This window comes from Meles meles, chromosome 9 (assembly GCF_922984935.1).
Source record: "Meles meles chromosome 9, mMelMel3.1 paternal haplotype, whole genome shotgun sequence".
Taxonomy (NCBI): domain Eukaryota; kingdom Metazoa; phylum Chordata; class Mammalia; order Carnivora; family Mustelidae; genus Meles; species Meles meles.
Window position 1 is genome coordinate 26,666,724 of NC_060074.1, and position 13,258 is coordinate 26,679,981.

General features: G+C 39.8%; 1 protein-coding gene across 3 annotated transcripts in view; it reads right to left on the minus strand.

Annotated features, from left to right (window-relative positions):
- LOC123950713 (peroxisomal trans-2-enoyl-CoA reductase-like) overlaps positions 1–13,258 on the minus strand; it is a 34,663-nt gene that overhangs the window by 6,705 nt on the left and 14,700 nt on the right. For all 3 annotated transcript variants that reach the window (XM_046019010.1, XM_046019007.1, XM_046019008.1), the window contains exons 5-6: positions 10,070–10,166; positions 8,925–9,035 (exon numbers count right to left, since the gene is read on the minus strand). In XM_046019010.1, coding sequence (XP_045874966.1) covers positions 8,925–9,035; positions 10,070–10,166 — 208 coding nt within the window. The remainder of the gene's footprint in view (positions 1–8,924; positions 9,036–10,069; positions 10,167–13,258) is intronic.

Consider the following 13,258-nt stretch of genomic DNA (forward strand, 5'->3'; position numbering starts at 1 on the left):
AAAATCTTAAAAACAACAACAACAAAAATTACAGCTATGTTCTTACCCTCCTGCCTCTACCCCAGGGACTGTCACTTACTGTCACTTACTGTCAGCTCACTGAATAAGCAGTTCAGCCAAAGGCCTGGTATGAATGTGCTCCGCCCAATGATGATTAGCTGGGGTAATCAGAGTATTTTAGAAACAGGACTTAGGGATGCTAGGACAGTCAAATAGAGGCATCCTCTGGTCTGCATCTCAAAGAAGCTCCCAGCCTCTCCCCTTCCCTTCCCAAGTGAGATATTTGAGGGTTTTACCTCCATCAGTCAAAGCATGATCAGCAAAACCCTGAGTCTTTCCAGGTGATTTGCAAAGATAAGACTATTTTCATTATGATACTAGATCTTTGTCTGTCCTTCTCCCTGTGTTGACATTTGCAGTAATGGTGCCAGAGCAATGGTGGGAAAAACTGCTAGAGCCTCAGTGCAAATTGCGGCAGGAACATGAAACGGAAACTAGAGGTCCTTACACTAGAGGTCACTGTCTTCTTCACGAGCAAGTACACATGGCGGGAAAGGCCGTTTCACTTTAGAACGTCTTTTTTTATTCCATACAAATTTTAGGATTATTTGTGCCAGTTCTGTGATAAAAAGTTGATGATATTTTGATAGGGATTGCATTGATTACGTAGCTTGCTCTAGGCAGCATGGACATTTTAACAATATTTGTTCTTCTAATCCGTGAGCATGAACGTTTTTCCATTTCTTTGTGTCTTCCTCAATTTTTTTTCATGAGTATTCTATAGTTTTCTGAATACATACCCTTTGCCTCTTTACTTAGGTTTATTCTTAGGTATCTTACAGTTTGGGGTGCAATTAGAAATGGGATCAACTCCTTCTCTTTCTTCTGTCCCATTGTTGGTGTAGAGAAATGTAACTGATTCCTGTGCTTTGATTGTATATCCTACCACTTTACTGCATTCCTGTATGAGTTCTAGCAGTTTTGGAGTGGAGTCTTTTAGGTTTTCCACATAGAATATCATGTTAGGGGCACCTGGGTGACTCAGTGGGTTAAGCCTCTGCCTTCAGCCCAGGTCATGACCTCAGGGTCCTGGGATCGAGTCCCACATCGGGCTCTCTGCTCAGCGGGGAGCCTGCTTCTCCCTCTCTCTCTGCCCGCCTCTCTGCCTACCTGTAATCCCTGTCTGTCAAATAAGTAAAATCTTAAAAAAAAAAAAAAAAAAAAGAATATCATGTTATCTGCCAAGAGTGAGAGTTTGACTAGGAGTTTTAGTACTATGTTGAACAGCAATGGTGAGCATGGACATCCATGTCCTGTTCCTGACCTTAGGGGAAAAGCTCTGTTTTTTCCCACTGAGAATGATATTTGCTGTGGGCTTTTCATTTATGGCTTTTATGATACTAAGGTATGTACCCTCCATCCCTACACTGTAAAGAGTTTTGATCAAGCAAGGATGCTGTACTTTGTCAAATGCCTTTTCTGCATTTATTGACAGGATCATATAGTTCTAGTCCTTTCTTTTATTTATGTAGTGTATCACGTTGATTTCTGGGTGTTGAACCAACCTTGTAGCCCAGGAATAAATCCTACTTGGTCATGGTGGCTAACCCTTTTAATGTACTGCTGGATCCTATTGGCTAGTCTTTTGGTGAGAATTTCTGTATCCATATTCAGCAGGGATATTGGTCAGTAGTTCTCCTTTTTGATGGGGTCTTTGTTTGGCTTTGGATCAAGGTAATGCTGGCCTCATAGAAAGAGTCTGGAAGTGTTCCTTCCATCTCAACTTTCTGAAACAGCTTCAAAAGAATATGTATTAATTCTTCTTTATTCTTCTTTAACTGTTTGGTAGAATTCCCCTGAGAAGCCACCTGGCCCTGGGCTCTTGTTTGTTGAGAGATTTTTGATTACTGCTTCAATTTCCTTGCTGGTTATAGGTCCTTTCAGGTTTTTTATTTCTTCCTGGTTCAGTTTTGGTAGTTTATATGTCTCTAGGAACACATCCATTTCTCCCAGATTATCTAATCTGTTGGCATATAGTTGCTCATAATACATTCTTATAATTGTATTTCCTTGGTATTAGTTGTGATCTCTCCTCTTTCATTCATGATTTTATTTATTTCGGTCCTTTCTCTTTTCTTTTTGATAAGTCTGGCCAGGGTTTTATAAATCTTTTGAATTCTTTCAAAGAACCAGCTCCTAGTTTCGTTGATCTGTTCTACTGTTCCTTTGAATTCTATTTCATTGATTTCTGTTATAATCTTTATTATTTCTCTTCTGCTGGGCTTAGGCTTTATTTGTTGGTCTTTCTCCAGCTAATTTAGGTGTAAGTTTAGGTTGTATACTTGAGACCTTTCTTGTTTCTTGAGAAAGGCCTCTAGTGCTATATACTTCCCTCTTAAAACTACCTTCATAGCATCCCAAAGATTTTAAACAGTTGTGTTTTCATTTTCATTTGCTTTCATGATTTTTTTAAGTCTTCTTCAATTTCCTGGTTGACCCATTCATTCTTTAGTAGGATGCTCTTTAGCCTCCATGTACTTGAGTTCTTTTCAAATTTCCACTTGTGATTAAGTTCCAGTTTCAAAGCATTGGGTCTGAAAATATGCATGGAGTGACCTCTACCTTTGGTACTCATTGAGTCCTGATTTGTGATCCAGTATGTGATCTATTCTGGGGAATGTTCCATGAGCACTTGGGAAGAATGTATATTCTGCTGCTTTAAGATGGAATGTTTTGAATAGATCTGTGAGGTCCAGCTGGTTTAGTGTGTCATTCATAGCCTTGTTTCCTTGTTTATCTTCTGCTTGGATCATCTGTCCATTACAGTGAGGGGGGCATTAATATCCCCTACTCTTATTATTGATTTTTTTAAATTTTGTTATTAGTTGGCTCATAAAATTGGCTCCTCCCATGTAGGGGCATAAATGTTTACAATTGTTAGATCTTCTTGTTGGATAGACCCTTCAATTATAATATAGCATCCGTCCTCATCTTTTATTACAGTTTTCAGTTTAAAATCCACTTTGTCTGATATAAGGATTGCCACCCCAGCTTTCTTTTGATGTCCATTAGCACAATGAATGACTTTCAACCCCTCACTTTAAATCTGGAGGTATCTTTGGGTCTAAAATGACTCTCCTGCTGATAACATATCGACAAGTCTTGCTTTTTTATCCAACCTGATAACCTGTGTCTTTTGATTGGGGCATTTAGCCCATTTACATTCAGAGTAACCATGGAAAGATATCAATTTAGTGCCATTGTAAAGTCACTGTTTCTGTATATTGACTGTGTTCCTTTCTGGTCTATGTCACCGTTAAGCTCTCTTGATGTTTAAAGGATCCCCTTTAATATTTCTTGCAGGGCTGGTTTGGTGATCACAAATTCTTTTAGTTTCTGTTTGTCCTGGAAGCTTTTTACCTTTCCTTCTATTTTGAATGATATCCTTGTTGAAAAAATATTCTTGACTGCATGTTCTTCTCATTTAGCACACTCACTGTATCATTCCAATCCTTTCTTGCCAGCCAGGTTCTCTGTGGAAATGTCTGCTGCTCATCTAATGTTTCTACCCTTGTAGGTTATGGACCTCTTGTCTGGAGCTGCATTCAGGACATTTTTTGTCTCTGATTTCCGAGATTCACTGTTTTATACTGAGGTGCTGATCTATTTCTATTGCTTTTAGGGGGCTTCCCTGTGTCTGCTGGACGTGAATGTGTGTTTCCTTCCCCAGATTACAGAAGTGCTCAGCTATAATTTGCTCCAACATACCTTCTGCACCCTCCTCTCTTTCCTCTTCTTCTGGGATCCCAAGTATTCTAATACTGTTTTGCTTTATGGTATCACTTATCTCTCAAATTCTCCCCCACGTGCTCCAGTAGTTGTTTATCTCTCTTTTTCACAGCTTATTTATTCTCTATCATTTTGTTCTGCATCACTAATTCTCTCTTCTGCCTCATGTATCCTACCGAAAAAATTTAGCCTCCATTTTTTATTGGATCTCATTAATAGCCTTTTTTATTTTTACTTATTAGATTTTAGTCCCCCCACCTTTTATTTTCCCAGAAAGGGATTCTCTAGTGTCTTCGATGCTTTTTTCAAGCCCAATTAGTATAATCGTTATTTTGAACTCTAGCTCTGATATCTTACTTATTATTATATCCATACTGATTAGGTTCTTGGTGGTCAGTACTGCCTCTCATTCTCTTTTTTGAGGGGAGTTTTTCTGTCTTGTCATTTCTGCAGAACGTGTTCACTTTTCTATCTGTAGAATAGAATAGAATCAAATAGATTCTATTTGAATCTAGTAATTCTTTTCTTAGATCTCTACTTAAGTTCACAGATGTTCAGAATGAGGTCTCCCACTTCCCGCAATCTTGGACTCCTCACAAATGTGATCATTTGATATTGTATAATGGATTGTGTGTCAACATCCAGAAGTTCTCCATAACACGGTGGGCCAGTTTTTCCAAAAGAACAATAAATTATGTCACAAAATCATGTTTGGGTGAAAGATCTAATCAAAGTGTAAGAAACACTAATGGGTTTTCATGTAACAGAGTACAAGAGATTCATCAACATGGTTTGAGGTCAATCCACATTGCAACCCGTTTTTAAGAAACAGCCACTTGTCAAATATCAAAGAGGAAAATCCACAATTATCTAAAAAGGCCATTAAAACGCTCCTCCGTTTTCTAAATGTACATGTACATGAAACTGGATTTCTTCATATGCTTTAAACAAAACAATATATAGTAACATATGGAATGCAGACACGGACGTGCGCCTCCAGCTGTATTTTGTTAAGCCATACATGAATGAGAGTTAGAAAAGTGTAAAACAAATGCAAAAAATGGTTTTCTTTTGCTTTCCAAAGTACAACTATTCACTAAAAATATTATTTATGTTAACACGTAATGTCTTTATTACTATTATTTTATTTTATTTTATTTTAAAGATTTTATTTATTTATTTGACAGACAGAGATCAGCAGTAGGCAGAGAGGCAGGCAGAGAGAGAGAGAGGAGGAAGCAGGCTCCCCGTGGAGCAGAGAGCCTGACGCGGGGCTCGATCCCAGGACTCTGGGATCATGACCGGAGCCGAAGGCAGAGGCTTTAACCCACTGAGCCACCCAGGCGCCCCATATTACTTTTATTTTAACTGAATTTATAAATATTCCTTAAACTTCTTAATTTTGATTTCTAAACAGCAAATAGAGATAATATAGTTCACATAAACAAAGGGAGTGTTCTGTCCAAAATAAAAATTTAATCATATCACCTCCTTGATTAAAATCTTTTAAAACACTTCTTAGTTTTCAGAATAGAAATCCAAACATCGTGCTTAAAATGACCCATCGAATGTCTGATTTAATAGTATCCTCCAAAAGCTTAATATGCAAAACTATTTTACTTCAAGAAGTTGAGAAAGTTACTCCTGACACAAGAGTGCACGTCTGTGTTCAGGGATGTTCACTATAGAATTACCACAATATTGGGGAGGGGTCAAGATGGCGGAGAAGTAGCAGGCTGAGACTAGATCAGGTAGCAGGAGATCTGCTATATAGCTTATCAAACCATTGCAAACACCTACAAATCCAATGGGAGATTGAAGAGAAGAACAGCAATTCTAGAAACAGAAAATCGACCACTTTCTGAAAGGTAGGACCGGCAGAGAAGTGAATCCAAAGCGACGGGAAGATACACCGTGGGGGAAGGGGCCAGCTCCTGGCAAGCGGTGGAACAACGGAGCACAAAATCAGGACTTTTAAAAGTCTGCTCCACCGAGGGACATCGCTCCAGAGGCTAAACTGGGGTGAAGCCCATGCGGGGTCAGCGTGGCCCCAGGTCCCGCAGGGTCACAGAAGGAGTGAGGGGTGTCTGAGTATCGCAGAGCTCACAGGTATTAGACCAGGGAAGCCGGCTACAGAGACAGAGCCGAGGAGTGAGCTCTCAGCTCGGGGTTACCTTGAACCAGTCGCAGGCTGGGTGAGCTTGGAGTGCAGCTGGAGGCCAGGGAGATGGGAGTGATTGGGCACTTTTCTCTCAGGGCGCACTGAGGTGTGGGACCCTGAGCTCTCGGCTCCTCCAGGCCGGAGAATGGGAGGCCGCCATTTTCATTCCTGTCCTCCGGAACTCTATGGAAAGCGTTCAGGGGACAAAAGCTCCCGAGAGCGAACCCGAGCGGATTACTTAGCCCGGCTCCTGGTAAGGGCAGTGCAATTCTGCCTCAGGCAAAGACACTGAAGAATCACTGCAACAGGCCCCTCCCCCAGAATATCAACAAAAAAAATCTAGCCAAACCAAGTTCACCTACCAAGGACAGCAGCAGAATTCCAGAGGAGGAGAAAGCAAAGCACAGAACTAATGACTTTCTCCTCATGATTCTTTCGTCTGGCAGTTAATCTAATTTTTTTTTAATTTCATTTTTTTTCTTATGCTAAATTTTTTTTAACCTTTACCCTTTTCTTTTTTAACGTTTTTTGACTAGTTTATCTAATATATATATATATCTATATATATACATTTTTTTTCTTTTTCATATTTTTTCTTTATTGTTTTCTTTTTTTAATTTCTTTTTTTTTCTGAACTTCTTTTTATCCCCTTTCTCTCCCCCACAATTTGGGGGCTCTTCTGATTTGGTTAAGGCACACTTTCCTGGGGTCTTTGCCACCCAGCAATTGCACTACTGGGTATTTACCCTAAAGATACAAAGATAGTGATCCGAAGGGGCACATGCACCCGAATGTTTATAGCAGCAAAGTCCAGAATAGTCAAACTATGGAAAGAACGTAGATGTCCACCGAAAGATGAATGGATAAAGAAGACGTGCTATATATACACAATGCAATACTATGCAGCCATCAAAAGAAATGAAATCTTGCCAATTGCAACAACGTGGATGGAACTAGGGGGTATCATGCTTAGTGAAATAAGTCAATCGGAGAAAGACAACTATCATATGATCTCCCTGATAAGAGGATGTGGAGATGCAACATGGGGGGTTGGGGGGTAGGAGAAGAATAAATGAAACAAGATGGGATGGGGACGGAGACAAAACATAAGTGACTCTTAAACTCACAAAACAAACTGAGGGTTGCTGGGGGGAGGGGGTCGGGAGAGGCGGGTGGGGTTATGGACATTGGGGATGGTATGTGCTATGGTGAGTGCTGTGAAGTGTGTAAACCTGGCAATGCACAGGCATGCACCCCTGGGGATAAAAATACATTATTTATTTAAAAAATTTATTAAAAAATTTTATAAAAAATACATAAATAAATATTTTTTAAAATTACCACAATAACAAAAATATAAATGGAATCTAGACATGTTACAGTAGAATCTAATTAAACATATCATGGTATAGCCATAGGCAAGTGGCAGAAAAACACATACAGTAGAATCCCAATCTGTAAAAAGGTTGGTAAATATGGTTCTTTTGGGGTATGCCTAGTAAGTTTCTGGAAAGAAAAACATCAAAATGCCAACGAAAGCTAGTTTAGAATTTAGAAAACTTTTTCTTTGAAGACTTTAATGGTTTTTGCTTTTACATTTAGCACTTCAATATATGTGAAAATTATTTTGTAAATGATATGAGGTAAGAGGCCTAATGTCTTTCTAATGAAACAGCCAATTGCCATAAGACTTACGCTAAATGGTCAATCCTTTCCTCGCAGACTTGAAAAGCTACTTTTATCCTATTAAACTCCTTATATACACATGGTACTGATAAAGGAGTACATTCTGTTCCACTAAATTTATTCTGTTCGTGTCAGCACCAGATACCCTAAACAAGTATGACATTTATAATATGTTTTGATACTGGGAAGGTCAAATCCCCCCCCATTATTCTTTTTCAAAATACTTTTTGGCTGCTTTTGCTTTAATATTTCTCTAGACAAACTTTAGAATCAGTGTGTTTAATGCCAAAATTATATCAAATGTATGCATTAGTTTAGGGAAACTTGATATTATATATTTTTATTGTTTATTATTATTATTTTTTTAAATTTTATTTATTTATTTGAGAGAGAATGAGTGAGAGAGAGCATGAGAGAGGAGAAGATCAGAGGGAGAAGCAGACTCCCCAAAGAGCTGGGAGCCCAAGGCAGGACTCAATCCTGGAAGTCCGGGATCATGACCTGAGCCGAAGGCAGTCGCTCAACCAACTGAGCCACCCAGGCACCCTATTATTTATTACTCTTTTTTATTGAAGTACAGTTGACACTCGATATTACATTAGTTTCAAGCATACAACATAGTATCTCACAACTCTATGTTATGCTACGCTCACCAGAAGTGTAGCGACCCTCTGTCATCAAACAAAGGGAACCATGATTTTAATGAAATTGATTCTCTCTATTGAGGATTATGACATGTTTCTATTTATTCTTTTTTCCTGTTCTTCAGGAATAAATTTCTTGTTGTTTAGAGCTAAGTTTATATCACGTAGTTCCATTTTTATTATTATTATAGAAACAATATCCTTTTTCCATTGTATTTTAAGACTGATATTGCTGGCCTTTAAGAAACCTACTGATTTCTACATACTTAAATCTGGTCACCGTACAGAAACCAAGTATTGAATTTCACATAGTTCTGGAAGTGAAGTACAGAACTTCACCTGATTTGGCTTAGGGTCCTGTGTACCAACAAAGGCCATGTGATAAAATAACATAGCTGAAAAGTGCAATGAAATAAAACCAGGCTGTTCTTCATTCACACTGCTTTCCGTTCTGGATAAAGAGAGCTGTGAGTGTGTAAGGCACAGAGCCAGAAAGTGTAGGGGAAATGGGCTGGTGGCAATGGGACCACTCATCTCTGTCAGCCTCTATCAACTATGAGACTGTGTAAAAAGGACACCAAATGTCACAATATTACAAAGTATAAAGGAAAGCAATTGGAATCAATGTTAGAAATATACATTACCTCCTCAGGAACTCCAATTCGCTTAGCTGGGATTCTCTTAAAGAACCCTCCAAATAAGTCTTTTGCCGATGGACCATAGTTTTCAACAGCTGTCGGGGAATAAATGACTCCCTATGTTTAAGAATAAAAAAAGAACAAAATGAAGTACATAAAACTAAATTTTAAAATCACAAAGACATCAAGGCAGTCATCAACCAACACTAAAAAAGTGGCTTAATAGAAAAGTCAACATTTCTAATACTAATTTTTCTCAGTATCATCAAGGAAGTACAGTTAACCATGATTACAAGTGGATTATATGAATGTTCATTTTGTGAACTCTTCTCCCTGAATAACGAGCCAAGCCCTGTATGTTTCCTGAAAAGATGTGTTCTCTAAAAAATAATTCGACGAATAGATCAGAGAGGCACTTAAGTGGGAAAAGGGGGATAGAGGAGTCTATTGTGTTTTCCACCAGACTTCTCTGATTTGTAACAGAAGCCTGGGCTGTGGTAATGTGAGACATGGAAAATATAAAGGTTTCACGGGTTTTCATTATGGTAAAACCACAGATAAAATATTTGAATCCAATATAAATAAATAAAATTTCAATTATTTGGGAATTCTTTGATTTGGCATTTACTAGTTTTCAAGTATGTTCCCAAGACATTTTCTCTTCACTTCTAATCAATCTTTAACTTGAATTAGACCTTAGTTTTTTCACTCTCTCCTAAAGAAGCATTAAGGAAAAAAAAAAAGAAGCATTAAGGATACACCAAGAAATAACAACATAATCTGGATCTGGCAAATATTCGTTCTCTGAAGCAGGGGTTCTCAGTCTTCATTGCGCATCTGAATTTCCTAGGTGGCTTTTAAAAAGACCAACACGTCAACTCCATAGTAGGGAATCAATCTTACCTTTCAATGTTTTTTAAACATTTCCTGGATGATTCTAAGATACCGCCAAGACTGAGAATCATTGACTTCCTTTCACCTGCTTGACAGTCTAGTCGTAAATCGAAGCATAAGTCTCTCCAATTTTACCTATTTTTAAAAACCTGTGTTTCCTAGTCTGCATGCATATGAACAAATACCTCCATCGACAATACAAAGTGAATCAGAAAAGCACAACTTGTCAACAGCGTTCATATGGAACGTTTACCTACAGGGGCAACACAGTTGATCCTTACTCCACTGCTAGCCCATTCCACAGCCAAGGACTTGGTGAGGTTGTAAACCCCTGCTCTAGCGGCTCCAGAATGCCTGTAAAAGACAAAGCATAACAATTCCGATCAGCTTCCACTCAGTATTTCTCTCCTTAACAGAAGTGACAGGAATGTCAGTGGCCTGTCAGATCCCCACAGATAAGTTCTTGTTGAGTCTGTTTTTGGAGTCTTCGTCTGAACAGTGGGAAAGAAGTGGGTCCTTCAACGTTAAAGCCGAAACACAGGCATCTGATAGTCAATTGTGTGTGACCAGCCCACACAAGATCCTTCAAAACACCATGACCATGAGAGAAATATTTTGAAGATCTTATTATGTAGAAAAATGAACAGATTGGTTATTTTGGGGGTTACCCCAAAATAACCACCCAAAAAGGTGGTTATCGTTTATATCAATTTTAGATGACAAGGCATAAGAAATTCATATTAGGCTAAAAATAGTATCAATAGAATTTCTAGACACACTGAAATTTAAGTAAATTTTAATATATTTTTAGATAGAAAGTTCAAAAAAGGTCTGCATCGATATGGGGTCTTATGCACAATGTACACTGCGGCTTAGAATTTCCAATTATAAGGTCCTTGGCACCAAGTATGTCAGATCTGGGGGCATATCCACTTCTCACTAGAGAGGACCTACAGACCCCAACCTCTTTGGAGAAAACCCATCTCTGTCCCAGTGTTGGCCACAGTAACCTTAGTGGGACTCCAGGCAGAGGACAACCACTTTGTCAGAATTACCCAAGTGATCCCATCACCATCAGGTATGGCCACAACTTCTATTGCTACTGCAAACGGCAGTCCTGGGTCGATCTATAGGACGTGTTCCCTTGCCCTGCCTACCACCCCCAATGCTAAGAGCAGCCCAAAAGCAACACTCAGCTGGAAGGATAATGGGAATTTCCAGGCTTCTCCACAACACCAGAAGTAAGAGGCAGGGGCAGGAATAAACATGCTTACGTAGAATTGCAATGAAGCCCTGCCCCTTCTCTGTCAGGGGGACCTAGAGGTGTTTGTCCCCTTGCACTCAGTGCCCTGATCACCAGGGCCACTACATGAGGTTCTGCCTCTCATCATAGGAAAAGCCTCAGCAGTTATGTTGACCCCCTGAAGAAGAAGCAAGTGGCAGGCGTTCAGAAGCTGGTGCAACTGCCCAAGAGAGAAAGCCACTAGAACTGAGAGACAGAGGTGGAAAACCAGAGACAGAAGTTACTGAATTTCAGCATCTGAACCAGTTTGTTATACATGAGCAAGAGACAGATGCAGGGCAACAGAATACGCCACTCCGAAATGTGACAGTAGGAGCTCCGGACGCGCCACCCAAAATATACAGCTTTGATATATTATTTTGAGCTGTAGGCACTTGAAAAATAGCAAATGCAGGGAGAAGCCTTCTCTGAACTCCCCTTATCTGCCTAAGTATAGACTGGGTTCCCCCAAAAGGAGCTCAATCACCATAAATCCCCTCCCCAAGGGTTTCATCACCCAGGGAAGACTGCCTGTGGTCACCGCTGTATAAAGACTAGAAGTTGACATCACACCCAGACACACTCTGTCACAAGCTACCATACCTCCCATCTATTTTTCCAAGGGGCCCACGCATCTTTCGTAAAAACCATTTACTCTCCTTTACGAGGCCTCCATCTTTCTTCCCCTGTCTTTTCTAAGAGAGTGCTTCAGTCTGAGCTCTAAGCCACTCCTGGAAGCTACTCATTTCTCCCTGGGTATCTCCCGCAGACACATGATGTATACATATGAATAAAGTTGTTTTTGTCTTGTTGATTTGTCTTTTATTGCAGGGGTCTCTACTAAGAACTCAGAAGGGTAGAGGGAAAATTCTCCTTCCTCCCCTACACAGTTTTCTCAAGCTTCACAGAGGAAGAGAAGGACATTCAGTAGAAACTTAACGCAAACATAACAACATGCTGAGATTACATTTCCATACTCAACGATCTACCAGAGAAGGTGACAGAAAAGGGTATGACGTCAGAAGTGAAACTGCTGATGGATGGCAAGGGCATGTGCAGCCGGGGAGCCTGAGGCCCACGCTCTCGTCCTTTCCAGTTAAGGACAGAAGGATGCGGTCTTCCTCCATGGTATTCAGATCTCCTAAAAGTGATACAAGGACTGAAAGAAGTTACTCTGGATCCCAGAACAGCACGTCCTAATCTGCTTCTCTCTGAGGATAAAAAACAACAACAAAGACCAAAACCAGAAAAAACTTTGACAACTGTGAAGGCAAAAGCAGAGAGTTCATTCAATTCCAGAGAGACTTCTAGCTTATCCAGTCCTGTGTTCTGAAAGACTTGATTCTGGTGGGCATTCCTGGGAGGTCCAGGTGGATGAGATGCCTCAATGGACCATGGGGGTTTGAGAAGATTCCCTTTCCAGGAAGAGAAAGTGGTGCCCACTGGAACAGAACAGATACTGGACAATTCAGCTTTGGAGTGATGACTGTGTCACATTAAGTGCTGCCCTAGTCACTCGTCTTCTAAAGGACAACCCCAGAGGGACAGACATTTATTTGAACTATGACTTGACTGAAATTCTATGTTACCATTTCCATGACAGGTCTCACAGCTGTTCTTTCACTGACCAGTTTTCTGAAGTATGAAGGCCTCGTTTCTATATCAGATATGATTTAAAACCTCTTACAATCTGTACTGGAACAGACGGTGAGTGATAAACTGTCTTGAAGGTTGTCACAATGCCTCACTGTCTTCCTCTAATTTATAAATAGGAAGCAGAAGGATGCATGACTCTCCGTGAATACAGCACCAACCAATTTTTTTCAATACTTCTACAACGTAAACAAAAAGGCAAGACAAATGCAGGGTACTAAATGAGAAGAACATGAATGCAAGGATACTTTATCCAGCAAGGCTGTCATTCAAAATGGATGGAGAGACAAAGAGCTTCCAAGAACGGCAGAAACTGAAAGAATATATGACCACAAAGCAAGCCCTATAAGAAATATTAAGGGGGGTTCCATAAAAGGAGAAAAACCCCAACAGTGATATAGAACAGGAATTACAGACAATAAAATCGTATCTTTCAATAATCACTCTTAACATCAATGTTAACATAAGTTCCCATGAAATGGCACAGGGTTGCAGACTGGATAAAAAGACA